The 14,664-nt window shown below is 35.8% G+C and overlaps 1 protein-coding gene across 2 annotated transcripts in view; it reads left to right on the forward strand.

Annotated features, from left to right (window-relative positions):
* LOC122632691 (nephrin-like) overlaps positions 1-14,664 on the forward strand; it is a 112,195-nt gene that overhangs the window by 72,529 nt on the left and 25,002 nt on the right. For both annotated transcript variants that reach the window (XM_043819817.1, XM_043819818.1), the window contains exon 8: positions 1,106-1,247. In XM_043819817.1, coding sequence (XP_043675752.1) covers positions 1,106-1,247 — 142 coding nt within the window. The remainder of the gene's footprint in view (positions 1-1,105; positions 1,248-14,664) is intronic.

Below are 14,664 nucleotides of genomic sequence, written 5' to 3' on the forward strand. Positions count from 1 at the left end.
TCAATTATTCATCAACGTTTTGTACATATCTGAGGAAAAACCACGAGTTTTTCCATCTATTACAATTTTGAAATAAAATACTGAATTGCGAAGTATTATTTACCGTTTATTCGCCGTAAAGCGACAAGCGAAATAAAATAAGACGAATCTAGCATTGTACGACTTTTTTCTTCACCTCAATGACGATTGAAATTTTATGGAAATTGTAACGATCGATATTGAAACAGACAGATAGATAGATAGATAGATAGATAGATAGAGAGAGAGAGAGAGAGAGAGAGAGAGAGAGAGAGAGAGAGAGAGAGAGAGAGAGAGAGAGAGAGAGGAAAGAGGAGTAGAGTTGACCGTACAAATAGACGATATCGCGTTAATTTTAGCGTGGTCACGTTTAACTATGGAATTCAATACGAACAGCCATTTTGCATATCATCAATTTATAAACTCGTAATAAGAGATAGACAGTATGCAATTTATTGAACAACCAACAAATTTGATCCATGTGAAATCGGATCTCATTGCTTTGATAAAAATTGATCCCATACTGAAAAAGGTACAAAAGTTACACAAAAAAAAGGATTCTCTGTTAAAGTCCCCATTATTCGATTTATACTTTGATCCGACCAAAAAGTATAAAGTTTCGTTATTCTTATAATCATGCGTTATACCACATGGGTTTGCTTTCGGTTCGAATTAATAATTACTTGAATATGGTTTATTCAATAGTATAGGATAGGCTAGAAATTCCTAGGTGATTTTAAAAATCAATTACTTTTAAAAACTTTTAGTATAAGTTCACTTTTCAAATCGTAAAACTACAAAATTAACTACAAGCGTTTACCAATCGATAAATCTCTATTTCATCATACTTGACAAATCTAATAATAAAAAGTATTTAAGTAATTTTACTTGTCAAAATAATATATATCGATAGAAGAAAAAATGAAATTAATAAGACATAAATAGGTGTAGTATGTTAATTGAAAGTTATGATCCATTATAAAGGAATAAAATTATAACGATTCATAAGACATATACTGGTTAAAAATTGTTCATTTGATTAAATGTTTAATGAATGTTTTCCTAATGTTTAATGAAAAATACTTAGTTTCAGGAAGGAGGTACGAGCGTAAGCGTGCTCCAATGGATACCAAACATCGACGATGACGGCAAGTTTCTTGCGTGTCGTGCAGAGAATCCAAAGTTACCAGAAGCAGCCATAGAAGATCGATGGAAACTGAAAGTGCACTGTGAGTACGTTCTTCCATTCGATCGTCCCGAATGATAGGAAAAACTAAAACGGGAAAAGAAAAAGGTGAAGGATATCGCGGTTTCAATACTTTCGAAGCGATCCTCTATAACGAAAAGAATAAATTCGATTATTCCGATAAATTCCTCAAAGCTAGTAAGGACAAAAGAGGAGAGACGTATCAAGCGGGATTGGAATTTCATTCGAACGCAAGCGTATTCTACACTACGATCGTCCTCAAACAAGGATCCTCGTAATTCTCGATCGTCTTTAAAGGAAAATCGTCTTGATACGGTAGAAAACGTTCTTCTCCCCCGTCTCAAACAAAAGAAAAGTTTAACGCTTGCTATTCAAACGGATCGAGCAACTTATTACATTGATTTTAAAGCGAGCTAAAAGATTTAACTGATTGTTGAAAAGCCAATCAAGAAGAAAGCTTTGAAAATCTTTCCTTCCTTATCTCGATCCAAAATCGCACCAACATCGACGTAACAGTCAAAGTCCGTGCCATAAATATCGATGGAAAACGCAAAGTTATCTCGCATAATATCGATCGCGATATTCCGATGACATAATTGAACGGACGAATATGGCGATTTGTCATATTCGCAAGAGAAAGATCGAAACGGAAATAATAGACCGTCAAATTTGGGAACTTATTCACGCGAAATTATGTACTCCTTATCCATTTACATCTAATTTATCGTGAAGAAGATTTAGGTGTAGGAGATCGCACAGCGGAAACGTCTGCTTGTTTCCGGCAGATACGAGCTATCGTTATCCGTTTATTTACGACAATGTCCGATCGGCCACTCGATGTGTCCTGTATTATCCCTCCGTTCGCATGTATATGCGAACATTTGGCATTAACTCGCTACGTAATCGCTATGGCATCACCCGCACATTCTCGTAGAAATCTCGATGTTAGTACTCGATTTCTCCGCTAACTATAGTGCCAGCCAATTCACTCTCTTCTTGTTTGTCTATCCGTCTGTTCTTGTTTCCGTCTCTCTCATTTTATCTGTTTCGAAATACATGCACTCTCATATTGGCCGATTTATTTTTAATCCATTTGCACGATAACAATTTAAAAAAATATACTAAAAATATTCCATCAATTTGTTACGGAAATATACATTTCCACATAACCATTTAATTTTAGTATTGTCCATGCGATGCATACGTTTAGAATATTCCGATTTTGTCAAATAACGTCATACAATAATTTATAAAATAACATCGTCTCATATTAAAATCGTTAATAATGTATGCTTTTTACATTCCTTTTTCTTTTTTTTTTTTTGATATCAGATTTTCCTGTTATTCCGTAAGTCGAAGTTTTATAAACAAATTGATTTAGTTAATTTTGAACTAAATGAATTTTGCAAGAATCGCATTATAAGAAGTATTCAAGGAATGCGAGGAAAGAAGATTACAGCAGTGGACATGTAATTTTCAGACGAAACTTTCGCTTAATAATCTTCCACCAATAAACAGATTCCTGTGGGAAACAGCGCAACGAACATACTTGGAGATCTCTTCCATTCTTACTTCATTCTTTCGTTATTTGTATATACGATTTGTATTTTTCACTTTTGTTCTCTTTTTATTTCTAATACTCTATCGGATTCTCCAATTCCTGCGTCGATCTCTTTCGTATCGCGACGCTTCAAATTCGAGTTCAAATTTGAAGAAAAAGCGTATATCTTCTGTTTATATATCGTAAAATTGTTAACATACATCAACTTCTCTTTAAATGAAATGATAATATTCAAAAATGATAATGTCAATCTCTTCCAAACGTTAATTTTGTTCTCTACATGAGACGAATCGTAATGCATTTCAAAATGAAGTATATCGCGAATAGGATGAATGGCCATCGTCGTTACAAAGTGGCTCATAACCGTGCATCTATCAACGTTAGCATCGCCCTGTCAGTGGTAACGATATGTACTTTATCAGACACGTGCTGCACGGCTATCCTAACTTGTGCCACCACACGCGTCGTATGCACCTACACGTGTGTATATAAACATGTAATGCGACACGACTGCGGTTAAGAAAACATTAATATTGACTTTTTCGCTGTCCATTTCTTCGAATCGAAGCAGTAACAAATTTTCATTGACATCGAACTATTAAGATTATGGATTATATTGTATTAAATATTTCGATAATATCGATAGGAAACAGATACACAAGATAAAGATAAGACAAAGCGGTTCTCTAGCGATTACGCGCCACTAGGTTAATTTCCAATAGCAATTTAGCTCGTTAGGCGTGTCGATGTGCAATGTAATTTATCCCAGGGGAAGTATTAATAATCAACATGGTTACATACAATTCGACTCCATGTGGCTAGATTGGGTCTCTGCCGCAAGGTCGTAAGCGGGTAATGGTAGGTGTAGAATAACTAGAACGTAGATGAAAGAGAAAGGGGGCTGAGGTTAACCGCATACCCCATGTCACGTGGTTAACGATCTGTTCAGTCGCATGAAAACTATTGCACCACGTAAAATTCACGATTAGAGCTCTTTCGGTATCCACAAATATTTTGTATCCTTCGATCCTACAGATCGAATATGCTATCAATGAAAGTCTAACTGCAATCGAGCGATTAAAATCGCCGAAAAAATATCGTTCCGCTTTTTACACGAAGATGACTGTTTACCTTACTTTAAAAAATATTCATCGACGTACGAAAGACATCAACAAAAATCTATGTAGCTAATCGGTCTTGAACATTGTAAAAGGTACGAATACGATCGATTTAATCTACTTAATATAATCGGTTTAATCTGCTTAATACGATCGATTTAATCTGGTTGATATCTTATGCACTCATGATCGAGATAGGTCGTGATCAACGTTCGCACTCTCGATGCAAAACATATCCTTTGGAAAAGCTTACAAGCTTGCAAAGAGTAATAACCGCACAAAGGGATATAGAACGGAATCTCTATTCGAGCGGAATCTCTTCCCTCGATATGTGTATTCGTTGTAGGTACGTTAGTACATTTGCCTAATCGATACGGATGGACGAATGCCGAGCAACAATAACATTAGCGAGGAGTAACGTTGTTGCACTACCGACGGAATATCGTTTACATGATATCGTGAAATAAATTCAAATTCAACATCTCATTAAAAATGAAATTACAATTATTATGATATATTTATATTATTCCTTAAGCATTATCCCAGTATTGTTGGAGAAATAACATTTATAAAAACTATAAAGGATTTGTGAATATATTTTTTTTTAACTTCTACATACGTACATACGATACTAATTCGCGTTCACTTTAATCCCAACACAAAAAGTATTTACATCGATGTTAAACCGTAGGAAGAGACAAGAACGACAAAATTAAAATAAATATATCTAAACTTATGTGATCGTTAAGAACGGTACGTTGTACTCTAAAAGAAAAAAATCCGATTAAAAATAGAATTCATTACGAAGAAATATTCAATCGAAATCGAAATCGTACTTGCTGAATGATCTCGCTGGATGAAAGATCGGAGTCTATTAACCATTGATGAAAATGAAATCGCAGACGTGGAGGAGTTGGTTCTTCAAGGGTTGGTCGACGCCATGCGAGTTAGCACTGGTATCGCGTCAGGCGGTTAACGATCTGTTCGTTCAAGCGAATGCTCCTCATCGCAAATTCTCGTGCGTCGTCCCACGTGGAATGCTGGGCATAGTGCGTGTTCATTTACTGGAAAGCTATTTCGTAGTTCCCATTATCGGACGAGTCATACAAACTCGAATTCACCGTAACCAACCTTACCTTCCTACGAACGAAGAATCGCACCTCTAAACTTCTCGTTTTCTCTTTCTCTTTGATCACTCATTCAAATATCAAAGCTCTTCCTTGAAATTTCTTTTCCATTAAATATGGACTTTTATCTAAATTGCGGATTAATTTTGTCTCTGTGTGATGTCTCCGCAACCATTATGCGTCGCCTTAGGCAAATCAACGATTTCTTTTACTTCAACCGAGATTTTCAATTACTCATCAGGCTTACTCATTTATTCGCATTCATTATTTTTTTCTTCTAGTTCAGAAAAATTGTCATGAAAAAATACAGAAAACTTGAGATTTAGACCTCAGGGATTTATATAGAAATATCTTTTCCAGAAGTAATAGTTGCTTCATCTCATTTCATTTTTCATCCGTCAGAATGAATCTCTAAACATGTTGCAACACTCTCATTTTAATTCCCTACGTTTAATTACTCTGCTTGTGTTTACTTTCGCGTTTACCTTTTCTATGCAATCGCTTTGCACGTTTGTTTTATTTTCTCTTTTTGACATGTATCATTTTACTTGCAAACTACAGTATTTTATTGCGTATATATTGTTGACTGACGGTAAACTTTTTTTATATAAATCATAGATACATTTATTAAACTTGACAAAATTACCTTAATGATAAATGCCTGAATTTATAAAAAGAAAAACAGACGTTACAAACGAATAGATTTCTTTTCTTCTCATCTGCTCATGTGATTTTTCAGAAAAACGAAATAGACAATAGAAAAAAAAACGTGACGTTTCTAACGGGAAGCTATAATGCACCACGGCATCGTCTTTGAGCAATTGTAAGAGCCTTAAGCTCTTTGGAAAACTGGAAACAGTTTAGTTTAGAGAGTTGTTTCGAACGAGAGAAAAGAGGAGGAGATCGAGCAAACGTGAGCTCTATAAATTGGACAGAAAAGGATTGCTACTTGCGAAGCACGAACGGAACTTTGTCGTTCGCTCGCGATAAAACCTAGCTACTTTGAAGAAGAAATTTAGCCATTTGCAGGGTACATCGAAAAATCGAAAAAATTCTCCAAGCTCTTCGAGCAAAAATGTGAGCTCGAAATGACATAAAGCCGATAATTACTTCACTAATCTGTAGCAACCAGAAAAATTTGGTGACGAAAGATACGTCAAAAACGTTGATAAACTATTTCGATACTAGACGTATTAAATGGAAAAGGGAAAGGAAATTTGATTCTTGGTAAAGAAAAGAAGATATTCGATAGCAAGCATGTAGAATGATTTCTAAGAGAACGTAGAGACGGCTTTTCCTTCGCTTTCCTTGCCAGCATCTCTAGTAGACGCACCATTGTAAAGAGCTACCCACTCCACAAATCACGGCATACGATAAATGTTCACCGCTGGTTTTACCCAGTTATTTATTACCATGCGCGGCTATGGGAGTTAAGAGCGAATACTCGAGATAAAGGTTCACTCGTGTTACTTACTCTCTTTCAAGATCGCCTAATCGACATCCTTGAAAATTGTAAAAATAAAATCTGATTCATCGATTTATTGTGCTTTGAGAATCGAATCTTTAATTTCATTGAAAAAAAAAAAGAAATAAATAATTGAGAGGTATCCCTCTGAATCGAAGATTCCTTTTGTCTTGACATAAAACGAGCTTTAATTACATAATTAAAGTACTCGTGAAATACGATATCTCTTGTATCTTTGATAGAAATAAGTATTTACCTCGAAATGGAAATACAGGAGAAACGAGGAGAAAAACTTCGAATCTTATCTGGTGAATCATCACAGAGGCAACATTGAAGATTACTACAGAACTACAGAACTATCATTAAACGTATTTACATCAACGTTAATTAATTCACAGAATTTACTCTTAAATTATAATCGAGCAAAAACCAACTATGAAACGCTTTCACCTTTAATGAATCTAAATATTGACGGATTATAATTTCCATTCCTATTTATTACTACTGCCATGCAATTGCAAACTTCTAAATGCTTAATCTCACGTAGCAAAACAGTATCGCTACGATAATCAATTAAAGGTAGGATACTTCAATTTATCGGAATATCGTCAAAGGACATATTGCAGAACTCGTATTTTTTATTCTTCAAATGCTTCACGTATTCAAATAATGATCTTCTCGCTGATGGAATATACGATTATTAAATCTGCCGTAAAACGAATACTCGGATTAATATGTTATGGACGAAAGCATTTAATAACGATAACGCGATTGCATTAGGTATCTATAAGCAGCATATACGTGCGCGTTTATAAATCTCTTTATTTTGATATAAGCCGTACGTCGACATCCGTTACAATGTAAAACGTATTTTATCGCGCTACGTGAGAATTTTATTTATTACTTATATCTACTCGAACCATGCAAAAGTTTTGTTTTACTGCTTAAAGAAGATTCTGTAGATTCTGTAGTTGCAGATAGTCGGTAAACAAAATTCATCCAATCCGGCTGCATATTGTCGCATCGATATTGCGTCACGAACGAATAACCAGAACCATCAACACCGCGATTGGACTCACTGCATTTTGCACATTCGCATAGGGAAACACAACATGGTTGTGCTCGAGATACTTTATTTTCCCTCATTCCTCTCGCCGAGAAGCGATACTCTCGTTGAAGTTTCCTCTTTGTTTCCTCGTGGTATTTAAATAAATTCATACGAAGCTTCGTTGCATATCGAGTTTCGAGTTTTCAGCCCCGACTCGCGGCAACGGAACATATAGAAAATCCATATCGTCCTTCTTTGCAAATTTTTCTTCAACCGAGTTTTTTTACGACAATAGACAAAAAACTAACAAAACAAAGCAAAAAAAAAAGAAAAGAAAAACAAAAAGCAAATACTTTCGTAAGTCGCTATTAAACTGAAATATCTCTTTACATCGATGATATTTATGCGCTTCATTTCGATAACAAGTTTCCGTCGGAAACTAGATTGGATGTCGCTGTGAACGAAAAGTTTCGTAATTCCGTTGGAAAATTATTGCGAAGAAACGCGTCGCGCAATTCGTCTTGGGAGATGCATCTTCGCGAGAGTTTCTCACGTTCTCGAAAGAGACCATTCGTTTAAAATGAAGAAACGATTTCGTTTCTACGTTGAAAAAGTAGAAGGGAACGATGAAAGAGCGAAAAAACGGAAAAGCGGGGAAAGAGATTCCGGGAAAATTTGTGAGTTTGGCCGGCTCGATGCATCGAGCATATCGGGAAACCGAAAGTTCTTAGCGAGGGGATGGTCCCGATTTTACGAGGCCTTCCGATTTCCGTGCATCGCGCGTCTGGCTGGCTTGCGCACGCAAACCTGAGAACATATCTTTCTGGCAGGCTTTGCTCTGCGACCCCATTCTTCCTCTGGTCTAGCCTTATTTCCTTCTGCCAAGCATTTTCTCATCCGTCGATGGCACCTTTATTTGCAATAAATCGCAGAGAAACCGCCCGCTTAGAGTATATTTACTACGATCTTACCGCTTTGCTGCTACGAAACAGATCGTCCATTTTCCGCGGAACGAATCTAGAAATGGTGATAGCACGCCTTATGTTTAACGCAACGATCGAGACACTTCTCACGCTTCTCAGTAGAGAACGTCGATGTGCATCAATTCATCATCCGTTATTCTTACTAACTGATCGAGCATCGATATTCGAGTCGTAGCTTAGCTCAATTTTCGTCCTTGGAGTACAGCCAGTATCGTCCAAGCTGATATTACCATGCAAACTTGTAAAAGTGCCAAATAGGAGATAAAAGAAAGGTTATTGCCGGCGGAAATGATGCCGGCACAGTGTGATCACAAATGAAAATTTTCGACAAAAAGCTCAAGTTAGTTGCTTTTACTTACTTTCCTTTTATAATCGGTGAATTTCCGATATATTTGATTTTTTTGGAAGATCGAAATCCTTTAATTCATTAACTACTTTTCTCTTCCTCAAGTCTTCGTCAAATCAATAAATTAAGCTATGAGCTATTTGTGATTTCGGCATGACCGTGGCGAAAGAGGAAAGGAAATTTGGAAAATGTATGAAACTTAGCACACGTCAAATTTAAATGTACTGGAAATATTCGAGGAGCTTTTACCATTTCGATTTTTTCATTTCGTCGATCACTCGAAAAGATGAGAAGGAGAAAGTGAACGAACGAGCGAACGAGCTAAAAGAACGACTTGAATGTAAAAAAATATACGTGCTTGTGAAATATAGGAATACCCGACCACTCTCGTCTTTTTCCAACGCCATCGCCCTTTCCCTTCGCTATTTTCATATTCTCTATATGTATGTGCTTCAAACGATACGCTCTCCGAAATCCATTTTCCTGCATATCGTAATCTAAACTCGAAAGTACTCTCTCGCGATAGTATATCACCGATAAGCGTTATAAATGAAAATGCACGAAAGATTTTTTCGATGCTCGCACGAAAGATTTCATTGAAAAAACGTTTAAAACACGTCTCCACTGACGACGGTCGATTTTAAAAACACAAATTGCTTTTCTGCTACGTTATTGAAATCTATGGTAACGAAAGATCTTTGATTATTAATATCAATAAGATGTCTCTTCGATATTTCGATATATCAGGACAAATGCATATCCTTGCAATTAAATGTAGATCTGCATAGAAAGTATTAAAAGACAAAATAAATTCAAAAGGATGATAATACATAGTACACACGGATAGATAGATAATTTTTTTCTTTTTTAATACTTTTCCAAGATCTAAAGGCTTTAAGTTCAAATGGACGAGTAACATTCTTTTCGGAAACAGAATTCTTCGAATATCCTACTATCTCTTGTGCAGATACCTTGAAGAAAAATAAGGGACGATAGAACAGCGCTCGAAAAAGGAACGATCAAGAGTATTAATGCCTTGCGATAATTTTTACCTTGTGAAGAATTCATTTTATTTCTTACGATCGTTCGAGTACATACGAATGGAATATAAAGACGAAGAAAAAAATAAAAGTGAATGACAATGCAAGATCCGGTCTTTTGCTCGAGCGCTTGGTATTTTACGTAGTGATTATATAACCAAGCGAAGGAGAAAGTAGAAGAGACGACACGATAAAGGTCAACAAAGTAAACCATGGCCTCTTAAGCCACAAGGAGATTGCGCTCGAACGAGCCAAACATTCCCTTTCTCAGATATTTCCCGAGAACCCAAGCATTTTAATGACAAATCTCTAGAATCGATCGCCCTTCTTTTTATACAAAGGATGATTTCATCGTAAAAACTACGTTTAAAAACTACGCACACAAATTTTTAACATGAAAAATTTTGAAATTTGAAAAATACATGAGCAGCAAGTTAATATTTACATAAAATATTAATTTCGTAAAATTTATCTTTAATCTATTATTTTACTTTTTGATACGATTCTACAAATCTATCGATGTACACGTATTCAGACAAAATATAGTCCAACTGAACATTCTGCATATTTGCTAATACTGGAAGTTAAATTTTACTTCGAAAGTTAAAATTACTTCGTTGCTCGTCATATTTAATTCGAGCAAAATGAATACAGTAGTAGTGCTTTCTTATTTATTCAGTATCACTCTTTTGCTATTTTTGCTTGCCAGCAGAAACTATTTCTGTATAGCTGCGTACACAAACAAATAAAACTTTTCGACTATTTCTTTATCCGTTTCGGAAACATCAGAAGTGGCTTTGTTTGCCAAGTGAAACAGAAGAAAAGAGAGAGAGAGAGAGAGAGAGAGAGAGAGAGAGAAAGAGAAAAATTGTTATTTGTAAATTGCAGGGTATCATACGCAAATACTTCCGGCGCTCGCTAGAACATTGCCATAACATATAGACTTATATGAAATTTGAACTAGAAAAGAGAGCGTATTTAATAACCGGGCTACGTGTATCTTTGGACGAACAAGCGGTCAGAACGTAGCATCAATTTGAACTTTTTACATCAGTACGAACCGATATTTTAAGCATCCATTTTCCATCTTCACGTCGTATCCATTAATATTGTTCTTCCATGAAATATCTAGAGCAATAACATTTTTATATATTTTTCAAGATCCATAATAATTCCTTGTCTCGTTAACGATTTATAATGAAAAAAATTTATCTCCCTTTCTACGATCGCTAGCGGTCAAAGACTCTGCTCTTTCTTCGTTGATCGATTCTTTTACGACAAAATAGAGCTCCGGCTTTCTTCGGCGAGCATCGCTTTATCCTCGGACAAGAAAAGAGCGATCGCAGTTACCGATGGATTTGCGATTTATGACGGCAAAGAATCCAAAAGCAACGACAAAGACGTCGACGACGACGACTACACGACGGTGTTAGGCTAACAAATTAAAACGAGAACGTGTAAAAAGTAGAATAAAAAAGAAAAAAAAAAGATAACGCTTGCAGAAGGTTTAATGGACATATTCTCATTTATGCATTGGAACGTAACGATCCGACAAAAGCGCGTTTGCGGGCAAACTCGAAAATCGCTAATTGGAGGATCATAAATGCAAATTTCAGGATTCCAACGCGGTAGTATGACCATCGTTCGTCGACCGTTCTCGTTGCACACGCTGACACGATTTTTCTTTACCCCCTCTCTACCCCTTTTACTATACCAAGCCTCCAACCAGACACCAGCTCCAAGCCTCACTACCCCTTCGCTCTATTTTTTAACTCTACCCCGCGAAAATATTGCACGGAAATGCAGAACGATCGTGGACCGCCACTCATCAATCACGTTTATCACGCTCACGTTTCAATCCTTCTTCCAGCTTGTTTTTTATGCTCGCTTTTTTTTTCAACATCCTACTACCGTACGACTACCGGCATACGCGAAATCGATGACCGGCCGCTCGAAACCTATACCAAAAAAGTCTGTCCGGGCCGATCTCTCTCTGTCGCATATTTTTCGCTCGTTTCGTTTGCCAGAATCGTGTTTTTCTTTTTTCTTTTTTTTTCACCTCGATATCATCAAAGTGATCGTTCAGTCCACTCGCGTTATCTAGCCTCCACCAAATCCGATTACATATTTTAATTCGCTCAGAAAGTAGTGCCTAATAAGTATATCAGTTGTAAGAGAATTTTATTTTACATAGTAATTAATTCACACATGTAATACGAATACCGGCTCAATGGGGAAAAGAAAGTCCTAGTATTTCTTTTCATCATTAAACCTAAATTCGACAAGAGGGTGAAGATTTGTGAGAAACGTGCTGAATGTGAAAGGAAAAGAAACATGGAAGCAACTATAGGCACTAGAAAGAAAAAGCGAGAAAAAGGAGCAAAGAAATTTGGAGTGGAAAAGAGAAAAGTTAAACTCTTGAGAAACAGCAAAGACAGAAAGCGGTAGCTTTCGTGGATCGTTCTTTAATATTTAATAAAGTTCGCGCTCGAACTCGCAAGGGATATAAAAGGACAGAACTCGAAAGAGAAAGGATAAAAGAAATAAGATAAAGAGAAGCATTATTCTTTCATCGACAAAGAGAAAAATCGCTATTTAATCGTTAACTTACATAAATAGATTAATAATCTATTATACTCTATTAGGTATCTGAAATCTATTTAATACTAATTAAAATTAATACGAAAATGAGAAATCGTAGATGCATCTGCGACTTGATTTTTATTCCATTTTTTAATAAATCGCTTTTTCTGCAATACTTATATATAAAAGATTTTCTGAATTTTATTTCAATTTCCATTTGCAAGAAAATCTTACACAAATACTAAAATTATCATATTTAACGATATTTGTGTGCGATCAGCAAAAAATCACACCAAGAAAAAGAAATAGAGCGATTGCAAATAAAGCCGAGAATATATTGAAATGATCGAAGAAAATGGAAAAACTGACCGGTAACATACATTCCTTCTACATTCTTCCGTACCTTCCTTCTCTTCCAATTTTTCTTCTTATTTTCACGTCTACTCCACCAGATTTCTCCCCGTATAGCGATTCTTTCGTTTCCTTCAAATTGTTTAGCCAATATCAATTCATGATAAAAATTCCACTAACATTCCATTGGCTACGACCGTATTCGTAATACACTGACAAATAGAATTGTCCGAATATAAATCGAATTATCCATTCAAATAAATTCTCTCTGATCCTTTTTGTTACGTTATGATCGTTTCGTTGACACTAAAAATAAGGAAAGCTATGAAAATGGTAGTAGTATTATCGATACATTTTCTATAAATGATTCATTAACGGTAATTAAACCGAATGAATAATTTGCTTTATTGCAAATCGGCCGACCTCCATTGTAATTTATGTTCACGTAGACACGCAAAACTATATTCCTTTATTAATTACTTTTCCAATGTAATTATGTATTTTGTTAACGGAACACGTGCACAATTCGAAAAGTTATATATGCGCGCCGCGTTTATATAAATGATAGAAAAAGAGAAAAAATTAACTGAATACATACATAGATATATAATATATCTATTTGTAATACGCATCCCGGTTTCCATACATTTAAGTAAAAAGAAAAAAAAAGAGGAAAAAGCATCGTTCGTATGGCCGAACGGCGATATAAAAATCGTTGATTAAAAAACTTCGTTTCATGGAAAGTACCATTTCGCGATAGACGCAAACATAGTGCCGCATCGAACGTAACGATTCTCATCGAACGTCGAAACATCCTTTTGTACTTCGTATCGTTCTTCGATCCGACGGCAAACGAAAACAAATGATCCGTACGCGCGTCCTCTCGGCGGAATACATTTTAATTAATGGATCGGGGACAATAGATCGAAATCGTTCGTCGATCGTAAATCGACGAAGCTCAGAAGCGTGCCATTGTTCCCCGTCCAAACTCTATGGAGTTCATCGGTAAAAAGCATTTTAAAAGCCCTTCGTTGCTTCTACTATTTCTTTTCTCTTCCTCTGCCTTTCTTTCTCTCTCTCTCTCTCTCTCTCTCTCTCTCTCTCTCTCTCTCTCTCCTTTTATCTCTTCTCTTTTTTCTTCTCATTCTCTTTTCGAAATGTAGCTATGAGAAAACGCCTTGTGGCGATTCAGGATCCTGGTCTATTTCAACGTCAGTCCGGAGGAAAAAGTGGGGAAACCTTGAAAGAAAAGTGGAAAAAAAAGAATTACTCTTCACTATGTGGTTACAAAGAAGCTTTCGGCTTATTATTTTACTCACGAGTAGCGAGTTGGTTATGTAGCGGTGATTAACAAATTTTACATACGTTGACGCTCAGAACTTTGGACTGACATGAATCAATTTTCATCTCAAAAATCAATGAGAAAACCAAAAACGTAATAGGATAATGATGAAAATCACGTAATAATATTCAGTTGGTATAGAACGAATTCGAACCAACTGAATTCGGTGAATTTAGATTTCTTTCAATGACAAACAAAACTATTACTCGACTGGTTCTCAAAAGTGTCATTTAAAAGTACAATCATTTTCTTAAAAAGTATATTTATAAACAGCATTGGCTCTCTACTTGTTACTTTTATATTTTATAAATCCATAATATGATACAACGGTGATCCATTTAAAATGTATTTCTTAAAAATAAACAAGTTCTTGTTATATATTCGATCTCTTCGAAATGCTAAGTCAAAAAAGGTCAAAGAAATAAAATTTTCAACGAGAAACCTTATCTTCCGATATCGCGATGCAAATGCGCAC

Source organism: Vespula pensylvanica, chromosome 10 (genome assembly GCF_014466175.1).
Source record: "Vespula pensylvanica isolate Volc-1 chromosome 10, ASM1446617v1, whole genome shotgun sequence".
In the NCBI taxonomy this organism is placed as follows: Eukaryota; Metazoa; Arthropoda; class Insecta; order Hymenoptera; family Vespidae; genus Vespula; species Vespula pensylvanica.